At 50.1% G+C, this 21,681-nt stretch overlaps 3 protein-coding genes across 4 annotated transcripts; 2 read left to right on the forward strand and 1 right to left on the reverse strand.

Moving 5' to 3' along the window:
- Window positions 1-124: 124 nt before the first annotated feature.
- Elp5 (elongator acetyltransferase complex subunit 5) lies at window positions 125-8,706 on the reverse strand. 2 transcript variants are annotated; one of them, XM_045131952.1, is made up of 8 exons: window positions 8,566-8,706; window positions 8,192-8,252; window positions 8,021-8,101; window positions 4,158-4,378; window positions 2,615-2,796; window positions 1,183-1,308; window positions 977-1,077; window positions 125-395 (listed from the first exon to the last, which is right to left on the reverse strand). In XM_045131952.1, exons 2-8 carry the CDS (start codon window positions 8,212-8,214, stop codon window positions 281-283), a joined length of 849 nt encoding a protein of 282 aa, XP_044987887.1. In that variant the 5' UTR covers window positions 8,215-8,252; window positions 8,566-8,706; the 3' UTR covers window positions 125-280. The 2 variants fall into 2 exon arrangements, with proteins under 2 accessions (XP_044987887.1, XP_044987886.1); XM_045131951.1 differs by lacking the exon at window positions 8,566-8,706 and adding an exon at window positions 8,343-8,405.
- Window positions 8,707-9,246: 540 nt separating this feature from the next.
- Ctdnep1 (CTD nuclear envelope phosphatase 1) lies at window positions 9,247-16,914 on the forward strand. The gene is made up of 8 exons (XM_004669253.3): window positions 9,247-9,690; window positions 12,570-12,636; window positions 12,731-12,849; window positions 13,062-13,133; window positions 13,510-13,626; window positions 13,733-13,844; window positions 14,783-14,867; window positions 16,277-16,914. The coding sequence occupies exons 1-8, from the start codon at window positions 9,589-9,591 to the stop codon at window positions 16,335-16,337; spliced, it is 735 nt and encodes a 244-aa protein (XP_004669310.1). The 5' UTR covers window positions 9,247-9,588; the 3' UTR covers window positions 16,338-16,914.
- A 1,071-nt stretch (window positions 16,915-17,985) lies between these two features.
- Window positions 17,986-20,902, forward strand: LOC101595391 (GABA type A receptor-associated protein). The gene is made up of 4 exons (XM_004669254.2): window positions 17,986-18,166; window positions 18,696-18,774; window positions 18,896-19,014; window positions 20,406-20,902. The coding sequence occupies exons 1-4, from the start codon at window positions 18,077-18,079 to the stop codon at window positions 20,469-20,471; spliced, it is 354 nt and encodes a 117-aa protein (XP_004669311.1). The 5' UTR covers window positions 17,986-18,076; the 3' UTR covers window positions 20,472-20,902.
- Window positions 20,903-21,681: the final 779 nt, after the last annotated feature.

Consider the following 21,681-nt stretch of genomic DNA (forward strand, 5'->3'; position numbering starts at 1 on the left):
TTAGCTTTCGGTGCCTCATTTCATTTTCATTGTACTTGAGGAACTAGGCCCTGACTTTGGACTCTTCAAAAAATTCAGGTTCTTGGGATGTATAAAGTTAGCCAACACTCTTATTAACCACTAATGAGCTTTAAAAAAATAAAAAGATTTTATTAGGGGTGGTTCCTATTCTCTGCCTTGCAAGGTGTCCTCTTTCTGCCCAGGCTCTTCTTGGCCCACAGGGCAGTATCAGAAGGAAAACAAAGATTCTGGGCCCAGTCACCCCCTCCCACTGGTTTAGTCAGATATCCAGGTCGTCATCTGGGTCTTCGTGGTCTAGGTCGTCAAAAGCATCTGGCTCGTAGAAGATGTGGCTGGTCGCCTGGCCTGGCCCAGGGCACAGAAGAGCCTGCTGTCTGAGGAGGGAAGAATTGGTGGGTGGGTACTGGGTCAGGTCTGGATAGGTCCTTCCAGATGACAGTGACTTTCACTCAGGTAACCCCCAAGTCCCTTTCCCTCCCCTCCATGTGCAGAGCTAAGGAAGCACTTGCCCTGGGATAGGCACTCTCTTGTACTACTGTGACAAACCCAAGCTGTTAGCAGCTTGAGGGCAAGGAATCTGCAGTCTGGCTTCACCCACCCACACACTGGGCACAGAACACCAGGCATCCATTAAAAGCCTTTGTGAACTGGTCTTTGCCACTCCCATCTACCTTCCGGTCTGAGCACTTCTCAGTCTTGTCTGGCTCAGCCAAGGCCTAGATTATTCTGGACAAACACAAGGCTGGGACCCACAGCTCTAACGAAGAGGAAAGACATGACGGCCCTTGCCACGGTGGGAAGTATGGGTGGGTAGAGAACCACTCCCCAGACTTGCTCTGGAGGCGGACTTCAGCCCCCATAAAGTCATGAGAAGTTAATCAATAATCTTTATCACCCCACTTTTTTGTAACCCAGATGCTCCTCAGGGATCCAGGCTTTTAAGCTTCAACCTTACTTTTCAGAGCTGAACTGGAAAGGTAGAGTCAGGCTGTCTCTGGCTTCTCTTTCTTTCTTGGACAGACGAAGGTTAAAGGTCAAATGAGTCATAGGGTCCACCTGCAGGTACAAACACTACTGTCACTCAGCCCCACCCCTGTAATCCCTGGCCCCACCTCCATTACCATAGTTTTTACTTTCTGTCTTGTCAGACCCTGAACTCACTTCCTTGTCCTGGCTTTGGCACTTAGACACCTGGGCTGTGTGAGGTCCTGGGTGAGGCTGCAAATGGAAGGGAGGCTCCTCTTGGAGTTCCAAACTGAAGTCAGGAAGGATGGAAAACCACCAAGTCTGTAGAGAAAAGAGAAAATTCCTGCCCCTCCCCTTTCCTTTTTAAAAAATTATATATATAATTTGAGAGAGGGAGGGTGAGAGAATGCGTAAGTCAGAGCATCCAGCTGCTGCAAACAAACTTCAGACGCATGTGCCACCTTGTGCGTCTGGTTTGTGTGGGTTCTGGGGAACTGAACCTGGGTCCTTTGACTTTGCAGGCAAGCACCTTAACCACTAACTCATCTGACCAGCACCCCCCCCTTAAATAAACTAGATCAAATTCAGGACCTTGTACCTACTTCTCCTAATTAAAAAAATATATTTTTTGGCCTTTAGTCCCAGCACTCAGGAGGCAGAGGTAGGAGGAGCACCATGAGTTCTAGGGAAGCCTGAGACCACACAGTGAATTCCAGGTCAGCCTGGGCCAGAGCAGGACCCAATCTTGGGGGAGGGGCACTGGAGAGATGGTTCAGTGGTTCAGGGCACTTTCCTGCAAAACCTGAAGGCCTGGGTTAGATTTCCCCAGTACTGATATAAAGCCAAATACAAAAATACACGTGTCTGGAGTTTGTTTGCAGTGGCAGGAAATCCTGGTGTGCCCATTCTCTCTGCCTGCTCTCTTCTCTCAAATAAATCAACTATTTAAAAAGAAAATCTTATTTTGGTTTCTAGAAGATAGTACCCTACACTGACTAAATTTACTGGCTCTTGAGTCAAGCAACCGAGTTCAACTCCTGTCTGTTCACATGCCACTTACGCTTTACTACTTGGGTTAGCGACTTAAATTTAAAGACCTCTGCTCCCCCACCCTGTCCCAAATTGAAAAACAAAAACAAATTAATCATCTCACAGGGTAGCTTTGAAGACTAAATGAAGCAAATAGAAACCGCAGAGGAAGGGTCTGGGGATACACCTCAGTGGTAGAATGTGCTTAGCATGCTTAAGGTCCTCAGCTGGATCCCCAGGTACCACAAGAACCAGGCAGGGAAGAACTCATTCCCCTCAGCTTAAGCGGGTTTGTGTGCATGCATGGGTGCAAGTATGTATGTGTGGGCATGTGCTATGTGTGTACTGGTCCTCTCTACCTCAAGACAGGGTCTCTGTTGCTGTTCAGTCTCCATCAGAATATTGGAATTATAGATGTGCCCATTCTCCCCAGCAAGTGCTTCTAACCACTACACCATCCCCCCAGCCTTCATCAGCGGTTTGTGATCCTCTGGCCCCCACCCACCTCCAAGTGCAGATTAGCTTTTTTTCATTCTTTCCTACCATGCTGCCCATTTCCGATCCCAATCTCCAGTTTAACCCTGTTGCCCCTCCTGACCTGGTAAGTTGCATGCTGCTGGGGCCTTCGGTAGAAGATATGGGCTGAAGTCTGGCCCATTTTACCTCCCAGGGTCACCTCTGTGTGAGCAAGGCTGCTCAGTGCACCCATGGGACCTGGGCCATGAAGCTCTTCATGTAGCAGGCCCAGCACCTGTATCTGTTCTACCAGGGAGCTGTCACCTGAAGAGGGTAAGAAATGCAGAGCATGAAAGGGAGTAAAGAATATTCAGGTGAAGCTCTGGAATTATGAAGAAAAGGGGGAGGAGGGGACCAGAAGACACAGCTCAGTTGGCAGAGTGCTTTTCCAGCCCGCAGAAAGCTCTGTGTTCAAAGCACTGAACAAACTGGGTGTGGCGGCAGGTCTGTAATATCAGAACTTAGGTGGAGGCAGGAGGATCAGAAGTTCAATGCCATCTGCTAACTAGCGAGTTGGAGACTATCCTGAGCTACAGGACACTTGGTCTCAAAAACAAAACCATGGGTCTGGAGTAATGGCTTACTGGTTAAGGCACTGGCCTGCAAAGTCTAAGGACCTAGGTTCAATTCCCTAGTACCCACATAAGCCAGCTACACAAGGTGGCACATGTGTCTGGATATTGTTTGCAGGGGCTGGAGACCCTGGTACACCCATTCTCTCTACCCCTCCCTCCCTTCTCTCTCAAATAAATATATAAATAAATAAGAAAAACAACCACCACCACCAAAAAAAGAGAACAAAACAAAACACAATCAAGAAGGAAAGATACACATTCTATCACAAGTCTGCCACACTGTGACTTACCTTGGCAAATCTCACTGCCCTGCTTAGAATCTTAGCCCCACGCCTTACTACACTTTTTTGTTTTGCTTTGTTTTTGTTTTCAAGGTAGGGTTTGACTCTAGCTCAGGCTGGCCTGGAATTCACTACGTAGTCTCAGGGTAGCCTCAAACTCATAGTGATCCTCCTACCTCTGCCTCCCAAGGGCTGGGATTATAGGTGTGCGCCACCATGCTTGGCTTACTACATTTTCTTATTCCTAAGCAAATCTGGCCAGGGCATCCTCTGACTTCAGTGCCTTAGAATGGAACGAGCACTTTCTAGCCCACATCTCTATCTGCAAGGCTACATGCATACATACCAGTTTTGGGAGCATTAACAGTGTCATGCACTGCACTAAACACAGGACACATGCTAATCCTTACAAAAGTCAGCACTTTTAGATCAAACAAAAGACAACTTCAAGTGGTTCACCGTAAGGCAGAAGGATCACTGCAAGTTTGAGGTCAGCCATGGTGACAGAGACTCTCTCTCAAAAAGCAAAACAAGGGCTGGAGATATGACTCAGCCATTAAAAGTAAAGGATGACATTCCAGGTTCAATTCCCCAGTATCCACATAAAGCCAGACAGAAAGTGGTGCATGCATTTGGAGTTTGTTTGCAGTGGCAAGAGGCCCTGGTGCACCCAGTCTCATCCTCCCCCACCTTCGCAAAATACATACATACATACATACATTCTCTGACAGGAGAAGATACAGAAGGGCAAGCCAAAAGGAGGGCTCACCCGAGTAGACGGCTGGACGGCTCAGAGCACGGAGGGTCTGGCAGAGTGTAGTGCAGGGCAGACGCAACAACAGCCAGCTGAGGGAATCAAGGGCAACGGTGACAGGACGAGGGTCTGTCCTCTGGCACAGGGCTCTCAAGGCTCCCAGGGGACCTCCAAGAACGGCATCTTCCTTGTCGCACCAATTGAGAGGGTCCTTAAAGAGGTCATGGTATACCAGCCTTGCAAAGGGGAAACAGGAGACAGAACATCACCCCTTCTCTCCAACCTCAAACTTCTTCCTCTGATTTTGGGTCTCTATTTTCTGTTTTCACCAATGTCTTAAACATTTTTTTTTTTCCTTGTTATTTGAGCTAGAGATGGCAGAAAGTGCGACTAGAGATCCCTGATGCCTCTTCTAGCTTTAGCTCAGGCTGACCTGGAACTCACTCTGTAGCCCCCCCCCCCCCGCCCTGGCTGGTCTTGGACTCATGGCAATTCTACCTCTACCTCCTGAGTGCCGAGATAAAAGGCATGTACTGTCACACCCAGCCTTCCTAAAAAAAGGAAAAAAAAAAAAAATTTGAAGTAGAGATTTGCTCTAGCCCACGTTGACCTGGAATTCACTATGTGGTCTCAGGGTGGCCTTGAACTCATGGCAATCCTCCTACTTCAGCCTCCTGAGTGCTGGAATTAAATGTGTGCACCACCATGAGTGGCTTCTAAAAAATTTTTTTTATAATTAACTAATTAATTTGAAAAAGAGAAAGAGGGAGTAAAGAGAGAATGAGCATGCTAGGGCCATCAGCCACTGCAAATGAACTTCAGACACATGTGCCCCTTGTGCATCTAGGTTACGTGGGTCCTGGGGAAATCGAACCTGGGTCCTTTGGCTTCACAGGCAAATGACTTAATTGCTAAGCCATCTCTCCAGCCCCTTAAATAAGGATGGGTTCCACTCTGGCCCAGACTGGCCTTGAACTCACAGTAATCCTCCTACCTCAGCCTCCTGAGTGCTGAAAATAAAGACTTATGGCACCATGCCTGGCTCCAATACCCTAAATATTGTTTTTTATTTACTTATTTGAGTGTGTGTGTGAGAGAGAGAGAGAGAGAGAGAGAGAGGGGGGGGAGAGAAAAAAAGAGAGGGAGAGAATGGGCGCATCAGGGCTTCCAGCCACTGCAAACGAACTCCAGACGCGTGCGCCCCCTTGTGCATCTGGCTAACGTGGGTCCTGGAGAATCAAGCCTTGAACAGGGATCCTTAGGCTTCACAGGCAAGCACTTAACCGCTAAGCCATCTCTCCAGCCCTACCCTAAATATTAATGGAAGTTAACTACTGGGAGAGTATGGTTATTGAGAGCACTGTACTGACACTACCATGTACAGTCTCGTTGTCACTCACCAGTGTTTTCTATGATTTACTAGGGAAGGGAAGAAGTGTGTCTCATTCAATGCTTCTGATATATAAATGGTGCTTCCTACATACTCAGTATATATAATAAGTGAACCTGAATTACTGCAATAGTCTTCCTAACTGGTGTCCATTTCTAGGTTGTCCCTTCTCATTATATTCTCCACAGTGATCATATGCCTTTAATCCCAGCACCCAGGAGGCAGAAGTAGGAGAATTGCTATGAGCTTGAGACCAGCCTGGGATGGTGGCACATGCCTTTATTACCAGCACTTGGAGGGTTGCTGTGAGTTCAAGGCTACCCTGAGACTACATAGTAAATTCCAGGTCAGACTGGGCTACAGTAAAACCCTACCTCGACCCCCGCCCCCAAACAAAACAAAACACAAATAAAAAAGGGCTGGAGAAATGGCTTAGTGGTTAAGACACTTGCCTGCAAAGACTAAGGACCCAGGTTCTATTTTCCAGTACCCATGTAAGCTAGATGTCCAAGGTGGCATGTGTGTCTGGAGTTCATTTGCAGTGGCTAGAGGTCCAGGCATGCCCATTTTCTCTCTCTGCCATTCTCAAAAATGGGGGGGGGGGAGGCCTGGAGAGAGATGGCTTAGCAGTTAAGGCACTTGCCTGCAAAGCCAAAGGACCTAGGTTCAATTCTCTCCAGGACCCATGTAAGCCAGATGCACAAGTTGGCACATGTCTGGAGTTTGAGTCGATGGAGGCCTTGGCGCACCCATTCTCTCTCTCAATATAAATGGGGCTGGCAACTGCTACACAAGGATGAGGGCATGTGAATCCCCAACATCCATGTAAAAAGCTGGGCAAAGGCTGGAGAGATGGCTTAGTGGTTAAGGTGCTTCCCTGCCAAACCAAGGACTCAGGTTTGAGTCTCCAGAACCCACTTAAGCCAGATGCACAAGTTGGTGCAAGTGTCTGGATTTTGTTGCAGTGGCTGGAGGCCCAGGCACATCCACTCTTTCCTCCCACCCCAATTACATAAATAAATATTTGTAAAAGCTGGGCATGTTGGCATGCTCCTATAATGCATTTGATGCTCCGGAGACAGGAGAACCCCTGGGGCTGGTTGCGTAGCTTGTCTTGGTGAGCTCTGGGCTCAGTGAAAGATCAAGAAAATGAAGTGGAGGGTGACAGAGGGATGATGCCCAGTGCTGACCTCTGGCCTACACATATACACACAAAAATCATGCATTACTTTTTCAGCATATAGTTATGAGCAACCTGTGGATGTGCCACTGCCTCCTCCCTGCCTTTTTGGGGGAGGGGGTTTGATGTAGGGTCTCACTCTAGACCAGGCTGACCTAGAATTCACTCTGTAGTCTCAGGGTGGCCTCAAGATCCTCCTACCTCTGCCTTCCAAGTGCTGGGATTAAAGGTGAGCGCCTCATGCCCGGGTCTTCCATGATTTTTATTTTTTTGAAACAGTCTCATGTAGCCCAGGATGGCCTTGAACTCCTGATTCTCTTGTTTCCATGTCCCAAGTGCTGGGATTACAGGTGTGTACCTCCATAGCTGGCTGGTGGACCATGGTGGCTGGGGATGGTGATCCGCACTTGGAGGCTTAGGCACGATTATTGGGAGTTCCAGTCCTGCCTGGGCCACTTCCTAGTGAGTTCAAGGCTAGGCCAGAGTGAGACTTTGTCTCAAAATGACAAAGAAATAAATTTTACAGTTAAACCGGGTGTAGTGGCACAAACCTTTAATCCCCAGCACTCGGGAGGCAGAGGACTGCCACCCTGAGACTACACAGTGAATTCCAGATCAGCCTGAGCTAGAGCAAGACCTTACCTCAGAAAACCAAATCCCCCGCCAAAGGAAATTATTGTTAAATGCACCTTTCCTTTTTCTTTTTAAATCTTGGGGTAGAAAGACTGTAAGAGACACAAAGTGACAGGCAATATCCAGAGGCATTGCCTGGCCCCTACAATGACTCACTGCTGGTCTCATAGCTCATAACCCACAACTCTATGGTGAATAACAGTAATCTCACTAAGGAGGGTCCTCAGTGGAATGGGGGCGGGGAGGAGGGAAATGATGGTACCAATACATGATGTGTCCAAAGTTTCTACTTTAAAAAACCCAACTACATAAGCAGGATATTTATGTAGGACATCATATAACAGAGAACCTTGATATTAAACTAAGAAATAAATAAATAAAAGACTCCATTATCAAACTGGGCATGGTGGCGCACGTCTTTAATCCCAGCACTAGGGAGGCAGTGGTAGGAGGATCGCCGTGAGTTCGAGGCCACCCTGAGATTACATAGTGAATTCCAGGTCAGCCTAAGCTAGAGTGGGACCCTACCTCGAAAAACAAAAAGAAAAAAAAAAAAGACTCCATTCTCCAGAACACCACTACATACTAGGTTTTGTCCTTGCTGCTGTAAATAAAGTAAGTCCCTTAGCAACTGAGGCTCCACATCTCATAAAATCCCTTCCGATGTGTCCTTACCGGCTGTTGACAGCAGGGTCAAAGCCTTCACGGAACTCCTCCTCGCTCACTTCACAGCCCAGGACGTGGACGCGCTCCCCACTACGGCGAGAGACGGGGGAGCCATTTCGAACAGTGGGGCCCAGGGGCCCTGCCCGGGGCCGGCGCGCCAGGCGCCGCGGCGGCACTCACCGCAGGGCAGCTCGCTTGACCATCGCCTTCAGGAGGCTGCGCCCCTCCCACTGCACGGAATCTGGGGGGAGAGCCGGGCACGGATAAGCACCGCGGTCTCCCGCCCCCCCGGCCAGCCCCACGTCTCTTCCCCGCTTCCCCCCCCCCCCACCTCGAATGAGCACCAAGCCGCCGGGGACCGACAGCGAGCCCATCATGGCGGACGCACGGCGCGTCTCCCCGGACGCGCTCTGATGGCGTCACCGCCGCGGGGGCGGGGCCTCCGCGGCTCCTCCCACCGCCGGGCGCCGGCGCCGTGTGGAATGAGGGGTGGTTTTACGTTCGGCGTTCTCGGCGGGGCTGCACCGACGGGCCGCTGCGGCGTCTGGGCGCACCTTCGGGGAGGCGGCCTCCTCCGTCTTCATTTTTTTTCTCACCAGGACTGGGGCGGTAAGGGCGGTTGGGACAGTTGCCCGTGGGCCGGGGACCGGGGACCTCGCACGAGCCCCACCCACTCAGGACCGTACGAACCTGGGGACACGTGACGCCCCCCCCACGCCGTCGAGGTTTCGGCCCCGCCCCCGGCGCGCGCGTGCGCGCTGCTGCTGTCTGCGCCGGGGCCGCTCGGCTTTCCTCTCGAACCCTGACCTCCCCGGCGGGGGGGAGGCCTCGAAGTCCCGGGGAAGCGAATACACGTCACCACCGGAAGTCCAGTCAGACGGGAAGAGGAGGGGAAGAGGAGGGGAGGCGGCATCGTCTCTGAGCGCTAAAATGGCGCCTGTCAGAGTGGGAAACCGAGCTGCACACAGCGCAGCGCCGCTCCCCAGCGGCTGAGAGCCCCCGGCCGCGGCCCCGGCCTCGGGGAGGGGGACGCCGCTCCGGCCCAGCGCTCCGTGCCCTCCGGCTCCCCCTCCCCCCTTCCCCGCTCCCTCGCTCGGGCCACCCGCCCTCGGGGACCGCGGCCTCCGGCGCGCCCGCCCCTTCTCCGCGAGCGGACCCCGAGCGCGCTTGCGCAGCGGGCCGCCCTCCGCTTCCCCCTCCCCTCCCCCTCCCTCCCTTGTCCCTGGCCCCCTCCCCCCGCGCCCCTCCCCCAATTCTCCATCCCCTTCCCTCCCGGTCTCCTGAGGACCCCGTCCTAGCCCGACCCAGCCTGCAACCCACGCGCGGCCCTAGGTGCCATTTCCCGCTCATGTGGGCCCCCGCGGGCTGCCCACGCCTGTCCCCCAGCTCCGGGTTTCGCTGGGCTTTCCCCCCGCTTGGGGTGGCTTTCTGAGCCACCCCACTCCGTGCCCATCTCTGCAGCCTCTCCTGCCACTCGGGCCCCCCGTTCCCCCTCCCGGCGGCGGGGGGCTGCCCCCGGGGGGCTGGCGGAGTTGGGCCGCGGGGGTCCCGGGGCCGGCGGTGCCGGGGTCATCGGGATGATGCGGACGCAGTGTCTGCTGGGGCTGCGCACGTTCGTGGCCTTCGCTGCCAAGCTGTGGAGCTTCTTCATTTACCTCTTGCGGAGGCAGATCCGCACGGTGAGTTGGGGGGTGGGTGCTGGCAGTGGTTGCGGACCTCTGTCCGCGGTGCTCACGGGGTTTTGGAAATGTTGGGCCTCAGGTAGGGAGTCTGGCGTGGGCTTTTCCTTGTAGAGTAATCGGGCACCTTAAGCAAGGCGTAGGATCGGGAGGAGGGGAGATCCTTATAATAGAGCCAAGACTGGTTTTGTTTTGTTATTTTTCTGAATGGGCCTTAGATGGGACAGTTTTTGGCTTAGGGGCTAGCGTGGTGGGAGGGGCTTTTTTGAAGAAAGCTGGAGTTGTTGCAAAAGAAACCCAGAGGCGGGGAACACCTGTTTGCTGGCTGCCAGAACTGTTGATGCGGGCTCTAGAAAGACCCTACTGTTAGAATCTCGGGTATGTTTGGTCGCTGGAGCCAAGCTTGTTTGTGAAGGGTGGAGGTGGTTAGGAGAGTGTACAAGGGTGGGAACTTGGGAAAAGCCTGGGGTGTGAAGGAGAAGTTTTCTGTGGTTTCCGTCAAGAGAACTCTTCTAGTAAGATGCTGGAAACTTATTTTCATTGCATGTGTGTGTACAAATGAGTGTGTTGAGACCCTGGAACTGAAAAAGGTGCTTTTGTGATGGGTATCTTCAGTCCTAGGAGGGAATACATTCAAGTTGGGTGTTCCTGGTAGAAGACCTGTCTGTGATTTGTATCTGAGGGTGCACCTGTTTCTCCAGGAGACACTAGCTTTATGAAGGAATACCCGAGGAGTGAGGATTGTTCGGATATACCCGAGCCTTTTGGGTTCTTTTCCCCTGAGCTTTACTCCAAGGTCAAAGCTCTTTTCAGCTAACATCATTTAATGAACATGCCCTTGTGTTTTCATCGCCATTGGGGCAAACCCTTTGGAGTCAGACTGGGGAAAATTGAGTGTGCTGTGCTAACAGAGGTGTGCAGTAAAATGTGAAAGAATGAAACCAAGTAGAGGCAGCCCGTGTCAAGAGAATTCCCACAGTCCTGAGTGCTAGTGGTGGTTCACTTAGTTGATTTAGGGCTATGGTTGAGACACGGGCTTATTCTCTACCAGTCTATTCTGTTCCTTTCACTTCCTGATTTAGAGTGAAGATTTTTCTAGGTGGTGGTAGTTATAGGCACAGCGAGTCCTCTGAAATAAGAGAGGTTGGATTTCGAGAGGCTGAAACAGGTGTGGAGCTAGTGGTTGGGGTTTCCTTCATGGAACGTTGTTCTGAGAATCCCGTTCCAGCTGGGTTGTGAGCAATTCTCCAGCCTATCTATTGGAAGATTAGTTACTTCCCAGATTGCTCTCCTGTCTTCAGCACTGACCCCACAGCCTTTGTCCTCTCTTTCCTTCCAGTCTGGTGTGTCTCCCCACCCCCTTTCTGGCAGATACTTGGAGCATTCCCTACATGCCCAGCATATGCAACCCGAGATAGCAGGGTAGGGTAGGACACCCGAGCTGTTTCAGCCTTCATCACTGGCCCAGGGAGAAAAGGACAGATGCCTTGGGATGAAGGGGAGAGGGCCTTTTGGTTTGTTAGGGGGTGTATGTGGCTTGGGACAGAGAATGGGCTGAAGAGCAGAAGGAACTGTCAGAATTTGCATAGAGTATCAGTATTACGGAATACCCTCTAGAGAAGGCTTGAAGAAACAGAACGAGAATGCTGAAGTGCTGATGTCCTTGTCCCTCCTTCACCTCTTCCTCACAGACCTGTCTTACTTCACTATGGCCTTCTAGAGACTTAACCCTGTCAGTCGGCCTTGCAAGTGGGGCTTTCCAGTGTTCTCTGCCTTGCCCTGGGTATTAGGATAAAGAGGTATTTCAGAGAGCGGAGACTCGCTGCAACTTGTGACTTGGCTGGTAGAAACATATGTGGACAGGTGGCTAGTTAAAATAGACCTGGTGGCCCTTAGCCAGAAGAACTTAGCTGACCCGACAAGCTCTGGATTCCCTCATCCCCTATTCTCCTTTGAGACATCAAGGACTTCCTTTTCTGATTCCTACCCCTGTCCACTAAGTCTAAGGCTCTTGGTTCCCAATGGGAAGTGATAGAGACCGTCAAGAATCTTTGAGGTGAAAGTTGGAGACTTTTGTGTTTCCTTGTTCACCGTAGGAGAATAACATCAGGTTAAGTGTGCATGGTTTGCTAATATTAACTCACTACCATTGCCACAGTGCTCTGGGCCATGGAAAAACAGACAAAATTGAGACAAAATTCATGCTAACTGGGGAGCAACATCTAGCTATGTGGCCTTGGGCATGAAGGCATTTAACCCTCCCATCCTCAGTTTCGTCATTCTTAAGGCAGGTGTAATAGTATTGGCAGGGTTTATTTATAAGAATTGTTGCACCAGGGTTTCCTGCTGCTGCAAATGAGCTCCAGATGCATGTGCCATTGTGTGTATATGGCTTTATGTGAGTACTGGAGAATTGAACCTGGGCCATCAGGCTTTACAAGCAAGAGCCTTTAACAATGGAGTCATCTTTCTAACGCAGGATTTTGTTTGAAAACAAAACAATATATGCCAGGGCCTCTTGCTGCTGCAAAGGAACTCCAGATGCATGTGTCACTTTGTACCCCAGCCATTGACACGGGTACTAGGGAATCAAGACCGGGCTGCCAGGCCTTGCAGGCAAGCATCTTTAACTGCTAAGCCATCTACTCAGCCCTGTTGTGTTTTCATGGTGCCGGAAATTGAACCCAGTGCCTCTCACATGGTAGGCTAGTACTCTAGTACTGCGCTTTACCTCCATCTAATATCAGTATTGCTTAAGGAGCAAATGGGAACCAGACTCATACACACAGTATAGGGTAATTATTTTCTATTGCTGTTGTTACTGGAGAAGATTTTCTTCTTAAGTGCTTCTAATTCTCACTCACTCTTGCTATTTTTAGGTAATTCAGTATCAAACTGTTAGATATGATATTCTTCCCTTATCTCCTGTGTCCCGGAATCGCCTGGGTGAGTATGGCTGGGAAACCTCCTGGAAGGTGAAGTAGGATTCCAGCTCTGGGCTGGAGTGCAATTCTAGTTATCTGTTCTCACTGTGGTTCAGCCCAGGTGAAGAGGAAGATCCTGGTGCTGGATCTGGATGAGACACTTATTCACTCCCATCATGATGGGGTCCTGAGGCCTACAGTGCGGCCTGGAACACCTCCTGACTTCATCCTCAAGGTGGGTGCAGAGGGGGTGGAGAGTATATGGAATGCTTATATCTCTTGTTCTGCCCAGATTCTTTTTTCCAATTCTATAGGGCTGTGGTTTGGCAAGCCCTGGCACCAGGGTCAACCAGGAGAAAAGCAGTCAGTGGGGGTGGGGGTAGAGTGTCCTCCAAACCTGTATGGTGGTGCTCAGGACTTCCCCAGCCCTTCCCTGTTCCTCTACAGGTGGTAATAGACAAACATCCTGTCCGGTTTTTTGTACATAAGAGACCCCATGTGGATTTCTTCTTAGAAGTGGTGAGTGTGCAGGAGCTGATGGTGCTCTCTGATGAAGGAATGATTGTAGGGCTCTGGGGATTTAGGGGAGTAGAGGAAATTGTAAGGGCAGTTTTGTAGAGGACTGTAAGGGAGTAACTTTCAGTGGTTCTTCATTGTTATATTGATGCAATTCTGTATTCCACAGACACCCTGCACTTTGGTGTGTGCATTGGGATCTTAGGGTGTTGGTTGTCTTAGACACTGAGTTTGGAAGTTTGGGGGAGTTTCAGAATTTTGTGCTGTTAGAGACATTTGATATTGCTTGAAGGTCTAAAAGAGTAGATTAAAAAGAACTGTATGTCCAGATGAATAATCACTTTGTAAGGCACCTCTCTTCTTCCCCAATTTGTCTCAGGTAAGCCAGTGGTATGAACTGGTAGTATTTACAGCAAGTATGGAGATTTATGGCTCTGCTGTGGCAGATAAACTGGACAATAGCAGAAGCATTCTCAAGAGGAGATACTACAGACAGGTAAGGAGTCAGAATCGGGCTTGGTGAGCAGCCTACCAGTGAGCCATGTGGGCATGCAGTAGCTGTTCTGGTGGGAATGTGCGCCACATAATGCTTTGCTTTCCAGCACTGCACTTTGGAGTTGGGCAGCTACATCAAGGACCTCTCTGTGGTCCACAGTGACCTCTCCAGCATTGTGATCCTGGATAACTCCCCAGGGGCTTACAGAAGCCACCCAGGTATGGTGAAAAGTGTTGCCTTAAAGGACCAAGACATGTTTCTGAGGACATTTAAAAATTGTTTTTATTTGTGTACATGTGTATGAGCACACCATGGTCTATAGCCACCATATGCATGTGTCACTCTTTGTGTCTGGCCTTTGATGGATGCTGGGGAATTGAACACAGGCTGACAGGCTTTGCAAGCAAGCACCTTCAACCATTGAGCCATCTTCCCAACACCTTTTTTATTTTTATTTATTTATTTTTGTTTTTTCAAGGTAGGGTTTCACTCTAGCTCAGGCTGATCTGTAATTCACTATGTAGTCTCAGGGTGGCCTCAAACTCATGGCAATCCTCCTACCTCTGCTTCTCAAGTGCTGGGATTAAAGGCGTGCACCACCATGCCCGGCCTTGTTTTTAATTTTGAGGCAGGGTTTTCTTATGTAGCCAAGGCTGGCTTGTCTTGTTTTATTTGGTGATCTGGGGTAGAAGCCAAGGTCTCAAACTTGATTCTGTGCAAGCACTCTTACCACTGAGCTACATACATCCTTGACCTGCGCGCAAGAACTAGGTGGCAGGGGACCTGGGCCTTGGTCCTGGAGACTAGGATTCCCTCCCATACTGTAGGTCTGAATGCACGTTGTTTCTCTTTTAGTTGTGATACTCATATTTTAAATGGGATACCTTTTTTGTCCATTTCATAGGTCATTTTTTTCCAGCCACACTTACTTTCAAGTTAGATGCAATGGTAGTAATAAGCTTGACTAGCCATATACCAATATAAAATCTGGTGATTAATATTCAGTTTACTTTTGGGGATTAATCAAGGTTTACTTAGATTGTTGACTTTGGGTGGGGGGTATAAATTTTAAGTAATAATTATAAGGGGAAAAGAAACAACAACCATAGGCTCTCTCGATCATGTTTCTTCTTAACTGCTTTGTCAACCACTGCAGATAATGCCATCCCCATCAAATCCTGGTTTAGTGACCCAAGTGATACAGCCCTTCTCAACCTCCTCCCAATGCTGGATGCCCTCAGGTAAGGGAAGTGGGCTCTAGACACTTGAGATCTCCATGTTAGTTTTATTTATTTATCTTGGTTTTTCAAGGTAGGGTCTCACTCTAGCCCAGGCTGACCTGCAGTTCACTATGTAGTCTCAGGCTGCCCTCGAACCCACAATGATCCTCCTACCTCTGCCTCCCAAGTGCTAGGATTAAAGGCGTGCGCCACCATGTCCGGCAATGCTCAGCTCTTTTTATTTTATTTATTCATTTTTGGTTTGTTGAGATAGGGTCTCCCTCTAGCCCAGGCTGACCTGGAATTCACTTTGTAGTCCCAGGATGGCTCTAAACTCTCTGCCTCCCAAGTGTTGTGATCCCTCCCACCCCTCCACCCCCCTTTATTTTTTTAGGCATGGTCTCACTGTAGCCCGAGATGACCTGGAATTCACTCTGTAGTCCCAGGCTGGCCTTCAACATACAGTGATCCTCCTGTCACTGCTGACCTTGAACTTGGAGTCTTCCTGCCTTAGCCTTCCAAGATTGCTTTATTTTTATTTAAATATTTATTTATTTGAGAAAGACAGAGGAAGATTGAGAGAGAGAATGGGCACACCAGGGCCTCCAGCCATTGCAGATGAGCTCCAGACACATGCACCCTCTTGTGTATCTGGCTTACGTGGGTCCTGGGGAATTGAACAAGGGTCCTTAGGCTTTGCAGGCAAATCCCTTAACCACTAAGCCATTTCCCTAGCCCCAACACTTGGATTTCTGAGGAAAGAGGCAGGGGAGTCCTGAGAGAATTAGTGTTCCCTGATTCATTTACTTTTCTTCCCTTAAGAATGTAAAGTGCTTGAAACGGGTTTTCTTTTTTTCTAAATTATTATTATTATTATTATTTATTTTTTTTTTTGGTTTTTTCGAGGTAGGGTCTCACTCTGGTCCAGGCTGACCTGGAATTAACTCTGTCATCTCAGGGTGGCCTTGAACTCATGGCAATCCTCCTACCTCTGCCTCCCGAGTGCTGGGATTAAAGGCGTGCGCCACCACGCCCAGCTTTCTAAATTATTTTTATTCATTTATTTATTTGACAGAGAAAGGGGGGGGGAGAGAGAGAATGGGCATTCTAGGGCTTCCAGCCACTGCAGAGGAAGCCCAATTGCATGCACCCCTTGTGCTTCTACCTAACGTGGGTCCTGGGGAATCGCACCTGCGTTCTCTGGCTTTGCAGGCAAAGGCCTTAACGGCTAAGCCATCCTCCAGCCCAGAAACAGGTTTTCTTATTCCACAGCTCATCATTTTTAGCCACTGGTCCAGTTGAACCTTGTCGTCTTATGTGAAAATAGTCGTAAGCTCTATTCCATCTCTCCAGTGAGTCTGGTTTATGCTAGTGTTGTGGAAGGTACCAACTATAAGGTATTCCACCAATGCAAGTTATTGTCATCCTAGGTTCACTGCTGATGTCCGGTCTGTGCTGAGCCGAAACCTTCATCAACACAGGCTCTGGTGACAGCTGCTCCCCCTCCACCTGTGTTGGGGTGGGGGGGAAAGGGAGGGTGACCACTTGGGATGCTGTTTGTTGCCCTGTCCAATGTGAGGACTGCCTGGGCAGGGCCTGCCCCTCCCACCCCTCTGCCCTGGGAGCTCTACACTACCTTGTGGAGTCAGGATGGACACATGGGCGGGGCTGTGAAGCAGCGGCACTCTCATCTGCTCACACTCCATGGAAATGCCCGACTGGGACGGCAGAGGCCTTGGGGAGCTGAAACTGCCTGGTGGAAAGGAAGGACTGGCCGGAGTGACAGACAAAGTGATCCAAGAGGCTCAAAGAAAAGCCAAGCCAGCTTTGTTGTGATTTGATTTTTTAAAAACTCTTGTACAAAACTGATCTAATTCTTCACTCCTGCTCCAAGGGCTGGGCTGTGGGTGGGAGAGTAGGACTTCAGGCCACTGGATCTTCCCCAAACTTGCCTTTCCCTTATTTTCCCTCAATATTTCTCTCCCCAGACAACCTGATGCCTGTAATCAGCTTTCTCTTTTTTTCTTTTTCTCTCTTTTAAACCATGTATTATAACTTTGAAACCAAAGCTGCCCTAGGTCCTTCTCTGGGGTTTTGGAAAAATGGAGGGGACTTTTTTCACATCCACGTTGTTCCTAAAGAAGCGGGGAAGGTGGTTGGTGGTTGGAAGAAAAGGCTGTTGAATACTGGGATGGAGTAAGTTAGGCCAGCACCAGATACTTTGGCGGGAAAGGCCCCGTTAACAAAATGAAGTCCCAGGTAGGCCGTGGAGGACATCTTCAGAGCAGGATGTAGAAAGGATGAGAAGCCTGGACGCCCAGACGGACGTGCCGCCTGGAGAAGGCGAGGCTCATCTGGAGGGAGTGACGTGGACAGGCCCTATGGGCGCTGCCTACGATCCGAGGCCCCCAGCTCCCCGCCGCCCGGCGCGAGGCCCGCCTCCTCGGCGCCACCCCCTCCCGAACCGGCTCTACTTCCTCGCGCCCGCCACGTGACGCTCCGCCCATCCAGGGGTCACATGATTTACTACATTCCCAAGTGTGTTCCTCCGCGCTGGCGGGCTGGCTGGCGTAGTCCCTACCTGCAGGACTTCCTCCGGGGTCTTTGTACGGCCGCTCATTCTCCGACCCCAAGCGTTCTGTGGGTGTGTGCAGGCCCCGCTGTACTGTTCTCTATTTCTTGAACTCATGTCTGCCACCTGGGAACTACTTTGTTTTGGTGTCAGCGTCCGCCTTAAGCGTAGCAGCACGTTTCGTGAATAGCTAGCTTTGTATTTGTCTGTTTTTCCCCTACGTAATTTCCGAGAATTACAGAGCAGTCTCGTGATCACTACCTCCTACCCCTTTTCATTCCCAGCTTCGTGGTGCAAGGGATCCGGAAGGGGTTTTCAGTTAACTTTCAACGACAGCAAAACTCAGCCACCCTGCAACGTCTCTTGCGTGGGCCACAAACGAGTTCCACAGCGCTCAGGCCGCAGGCGCGAGCGGGGCGGGTAGTGGGCGGCGGGCGCTGGCGGAGGGCGCGGGCTGCGCCAGTGGCGTATTTCAGCAGGCGGGGCCGCCCGGGACGGTCGGGGGCGGGGTTGGTGAATAGGGAAGTGGCGCAAGCTCGTGGATCGCTCCGCTGAGTCTGCCCGCGCGTCGCCGCCGCCGCCGCCGCCCCCTGTCCCGGCTCCCCGCCCCTCCCCGGGTTCCCTCAGCCCAGCTCGGTCCAGCCCGGTTCCCGGGAGAATGAAGTTCGTGTACAAAGAGGAGCATCCGTTCGAGAAGCGCCGCTCTGAAGGCGAAAAGATCCGAAAGAAATACCCGGACCGGGTCCCGGTAAGGACAGTAGCGCAGAGGCGGCGCGGGGCGCTGACGCCGACGCCGACGCCCGCGGCTGGGCTTGGAGCTGGGACGAGCAACACGGGGTCAGGCTCCAGGCTGTGGTAGGGTTGGAAGGGACTCTGGAACTTGTCCCTTGGACCAGGGGTGAGAGGATTGTAGTAGAGGGTGAGGTGGTGTGACAGGAGAGAAATCTTGGCATTCGTGCCAGTGGAGGCCTGTAGGAGTTTGACAGCCTGATCTTCACATGGCCTTCCTCCCAGCTAGCTGGGTATTCCGAGAAGCTCGAGTTCAACTCAGATAAATTGCCCTGCTTCTGGTGAAGATAGTTCCGATGTGCTGTTCAAGTATCGATGCTGGGTATTTAGGTGAACCAGGGAGGTCAGGATCTCTGGATTCAGTGCTACTGGCGCCGCACGTAGAGGACAAAGAGAAATAAGATTGGGGTAGGTTTAAGTATTGGGAACATTACTTTGAATTCTTCAGAGCTGTATTCTTTATGTGTCCTAATTTTATCTTTTATTAGGTGATAGTAGAAAAGGCTCCCAAAGCTCGGATAGGAGACTTGGACAAAAAGAAATACCTGGTGCCTTCTGATCTCACAGGTGGGAGTCTGACCCAAGACCCAGGTTTCCTTCTGTGCGTAGGAATGCCATCTCTGTGAGAGAAGGCCCCATCTGGCACGGATAACCTCACTGACTCTCTTGTACCTTATATTTTTGGCAGTTGGTCAGTTTTACTTCTTGATTCGGAAGCGAATTCATCTCCGAGCTGAGGATGCCTTGTTTTTCTTTGTCAACAATGTCATTCCACCCACCAGTGCCACGATGGGTCAGCTATACCAGGTATATATATATATTACTACCAATATGCCTGGTATATTGGTAGTAATAAAGTTTTTAGAGAGAAGTCTTGGGACAGTTTGAAGGGGAGAAAGTGAAGGTCAGTAGTCCTGGACTGTCTGGCTTACTGGCTTTAACGTTTCATGGTAGTCCTGGGTTGGGAATTGGACAGAGCAGTGGAACTAGAATGAAAGGAAGATACTGGTGGGTGGGAGGAACTGTTCTGATGAGGACTCTACTACTTAGGTCTTTCTATTCCAAGATGTCAAAGAACAGTTTGAGATCTTTTTACTCAGGATTGTTGTGGGGATGACACTGCTTGGTCACTAGGGCTTAGGGATTGTAGGCATTGAGGGAGCAAGCCAGGCACTGAGAAAAGATGGTTTCCTAGCACTTGGGAGGCAGAGGTAGGAGGGTGACCATGAGTTCTAGGTGAGCCTGAGACTGCATGGTAAATTCCTGATCAGCCTGAGCTAGAGCGAGACTCCACTTTAGTAAACAAAAAAGAAAAAAGAAAAAAAAAATGGCATTGGAGCTATGATCACCTATGCCTTTAATCCCAGCACTCAGGAGGCTGAGGTTTGGAGGATTTCTATGAGTTTGAGGTCAGCCCAAGGCTACAGAGTGGTTTCCAGGTCAGCCTGGCTAGAGTGAGACCCTGTCTTGAAAACAAATATAAAAAGGTTTTTGAGGCTGAAGAGATGGCTGAGCAGTCAAGGTACTTGCCTGTGAAGCCTAATGACCCAGGTTTGATTCCCCAGTACCCACAGAAAGCCAGATGCACAAAGTAGCACATGCATCTGGAGTTTCATTGCAGTGGCTAGAGGCTATGGCTCACCCATATTCATTCTCTTTTTCCGTCACTGTCTCTCTCTGTCTCATATAAATAAATACAATGTTTTTAAATGGTTTTTGTAGGGTGTTGTGTCACACACCTTTCCTTTAATTCCAGCCCAGGCTGACTTGAAATTCACTATGTAGTCTCAGACTGGCCTCAAACTCACAGCAATCCTTCTAATTCTGCCTCCCAGGTGCTAGGAATAAAGGTGTGTGCCACACTTGGCTCCAAGTCTTAAAGTGTTAACCCTTCAGAGTAGCTGGAATTATAGGCCTGTACCACTAGCCAATACTTAAAAGGCTTTTCTTGTTTTTGAAAAATGTCTGAGTGCCTTAACACCATTTTCTTTATTTATTTGAGAGAGAGAGAGAGAATGGGCACACCAGGGCCTCTAGCCACTACAAATGAACTTCAGATACGTGCACCACCTTGTGTGTTTGGTTTATGTGAGTCCTGGGGAATTGAGCCTGCTGGGTCCTTTGGCTCTACAGGCAAAGGCTTTAGCCACTAGGCCGTCTCTCCAGCCCATTAACACCATTTTCTACTTTCACTTCAGGAACACCACGAAGAAGACTTCTTTCTATACATTGCCTACAGTGATGAAAGTGTCTATGGTCTGTGAAGCTGCTGTTCCTGAGGTGGGGTGGGGGTTGTCATCCGATTCTACAAAGAACAGTGGTGCCCTTCCATGACCCCCACCTCCTTCCTCCAGGCTCAAGCACCTCCTCCCTTCTTCAGGACCCTTATTGTTTGAGGCTTTTTCTCCTGCCCCTCTTCGCAAGATGGGTAATGGTAGACATGGCCTCTTGCAGCGCTCCTTCTTTTCCTTTCTTTCCCCTTTGCCCTCCATTCTCACACTGCTTTAGACTTATTGATTGTCAGTCTCTGTCACATCTAATGATCGTTTGGTTTCTATTCCTTTTCTAGCTGCCCAAGGGGCTCAGAGCCCCAACAATCCCTTCCTTTCACTACCTTCTTTTTGGGGGGTAGATGGAAGGGACTGAAATTGTGGGGGGATGGTAGGAGGCACACCAATAAAGAGGAGACCACTAAGCTGGACTGGATTTCGCCTGTGTGTATTCCGCAGCTCGGGCACTGTCTAGTTTCAGGCTGTCGTGGGTTTCAGTTTGGGGCAAGAATGGTTGCAGGCCGGAAGAATAGTTGTACTTGATGTTGGTATTTCCCTCTGCAAGGTGTTTTTTTTTTTTTTTTTGTGAATGAACTATGCATTATTTCATGAAACTTAAAAAAAATTAAATACATATGTGTGTATTGGGTTGTGAGACTAACATGCGGAATTTTGCTATAGGTTCCTAAGAAAGTTTGAAAGTACTATTTGTAGATGTGATTTTGGTTTACAGAAGAGATGTTTAGGTTTTGGAGGTAATAGAAAGACTGCTCTTAGTTGGCTGTCACTTGCAAAGTTTGTGGTAGTATGTAGCATCCAGCGGAGTGGAAATATGGGGGGAGAACACACTGTAGCAGGGAGCCATTATCACCAGGAGGACTTCATCTCCCAGCAACCATTTCTCCACTTGGCTGGAAGTGGGGCGGTACCTCAGAGGAGAAAGAAGATCCTAAATGAGGCAGTATGGTGGCCGAGAGTAGTAAACCCATCCTCCGCCTTCTCGGTCTGGCCCTACCTCGCCTACATTTCCCAGGAGTCTGCGCGCGCAGAGGCGCTCTACCCTCTGGCACCCGACCGTGAGGAGCTGCTGCGCATGCGCAGTCCTGCGATTTTACTGGGAATTGAAGTTCCCAAGGCACTTGAAGTCCCTTTTCCGCCCTCGGTGGACGGACTACAAACCCCTGGGTGCACTGCGCGTCAGGCC

This window comes from Jaculus jaculus, chromosome 12 (assembly GCF_020740685.1).
Source record: "Jaculus jaculus isolate mJacJac1 chromosome 12, mJacJac1.mat.Y.cur, whole genome shotgun sequence".
Classification (NCBI taxonomy): Eukaryota; Metazoa; Chordata; class Mammalia; order Rodentia; family Dipodidae; genus Jaculus; species Jaculus jaculus.

Excerpts from the sequence above, each read along its gene's own strand:
- Elp5 (XM_045131951.1), bottom strand. The coding sequence starts at position 8,388 with ATGATGGGCTCGCTGTCGGTCCCCGGCGGCTTGGTGCTCATTCGAG. Across the intron at positions 8,253-8,342 it reads CGGCTTGGTGCTCATTCGAG|ATTCCGTGCAGTGGGAGGGG; the intron begins GTGGGGGGGGGG and ends CTCTCCCCCCAG. Across the intron at positions 2,797-4,157 it reads CCGTCCAGCCGTCTACTCGG|GTGACAGCTCCCTGGTAGAA; the intron begins GTGAGCCCTCCT and ends TACCCTCTTCAG.
- Ctdnep1 (XM_004669253.3), top strand. The coding sequence starts at position 9,589 with ATGATGCGGACGCAGTGTCTGCTGGGGCTGCGCACGTTCGTGGCCTTC. Across the intron at positions 9,691-12,569 it reads TGCGGAGGCAGATCCGCACG|GTAATTCAGTATCAAACTGT; the intron begins GTGAGTTGGGGG and ends TGCTATTTTTAG. Across the intron at positions 13,627-13,732 it reads AGAGGAGATACTACAGACAG|CACTGCACTTTGGAGTTGGG; the intron begins GTAAGGAGTCAG and ends TTTGCTTTCCAG.
- LOC101595391 (XM_004669254.2), top strand. The coding sequence starts at position 18,077 with ATGAAGTTCGTGTACAAAGAGGAGCATCCGTTCGAGAAGCGCCGCTCT. Across the intron at positions 18,167-18,695 it reads AATACCCGGACCGGGTCCCG|GTGATAGTAGAAAAGGCTCC; the intron begins GTAAGGACAGTA and ends ATCTTTTATTAG. Across the intron at positions 19,015-20,405 it reads CGATGGGTCAGCTATACCAG|GAACACCACGAAGAAGACTT; the intron begins GTATATATATAT and ends CTTTCACTTCAG.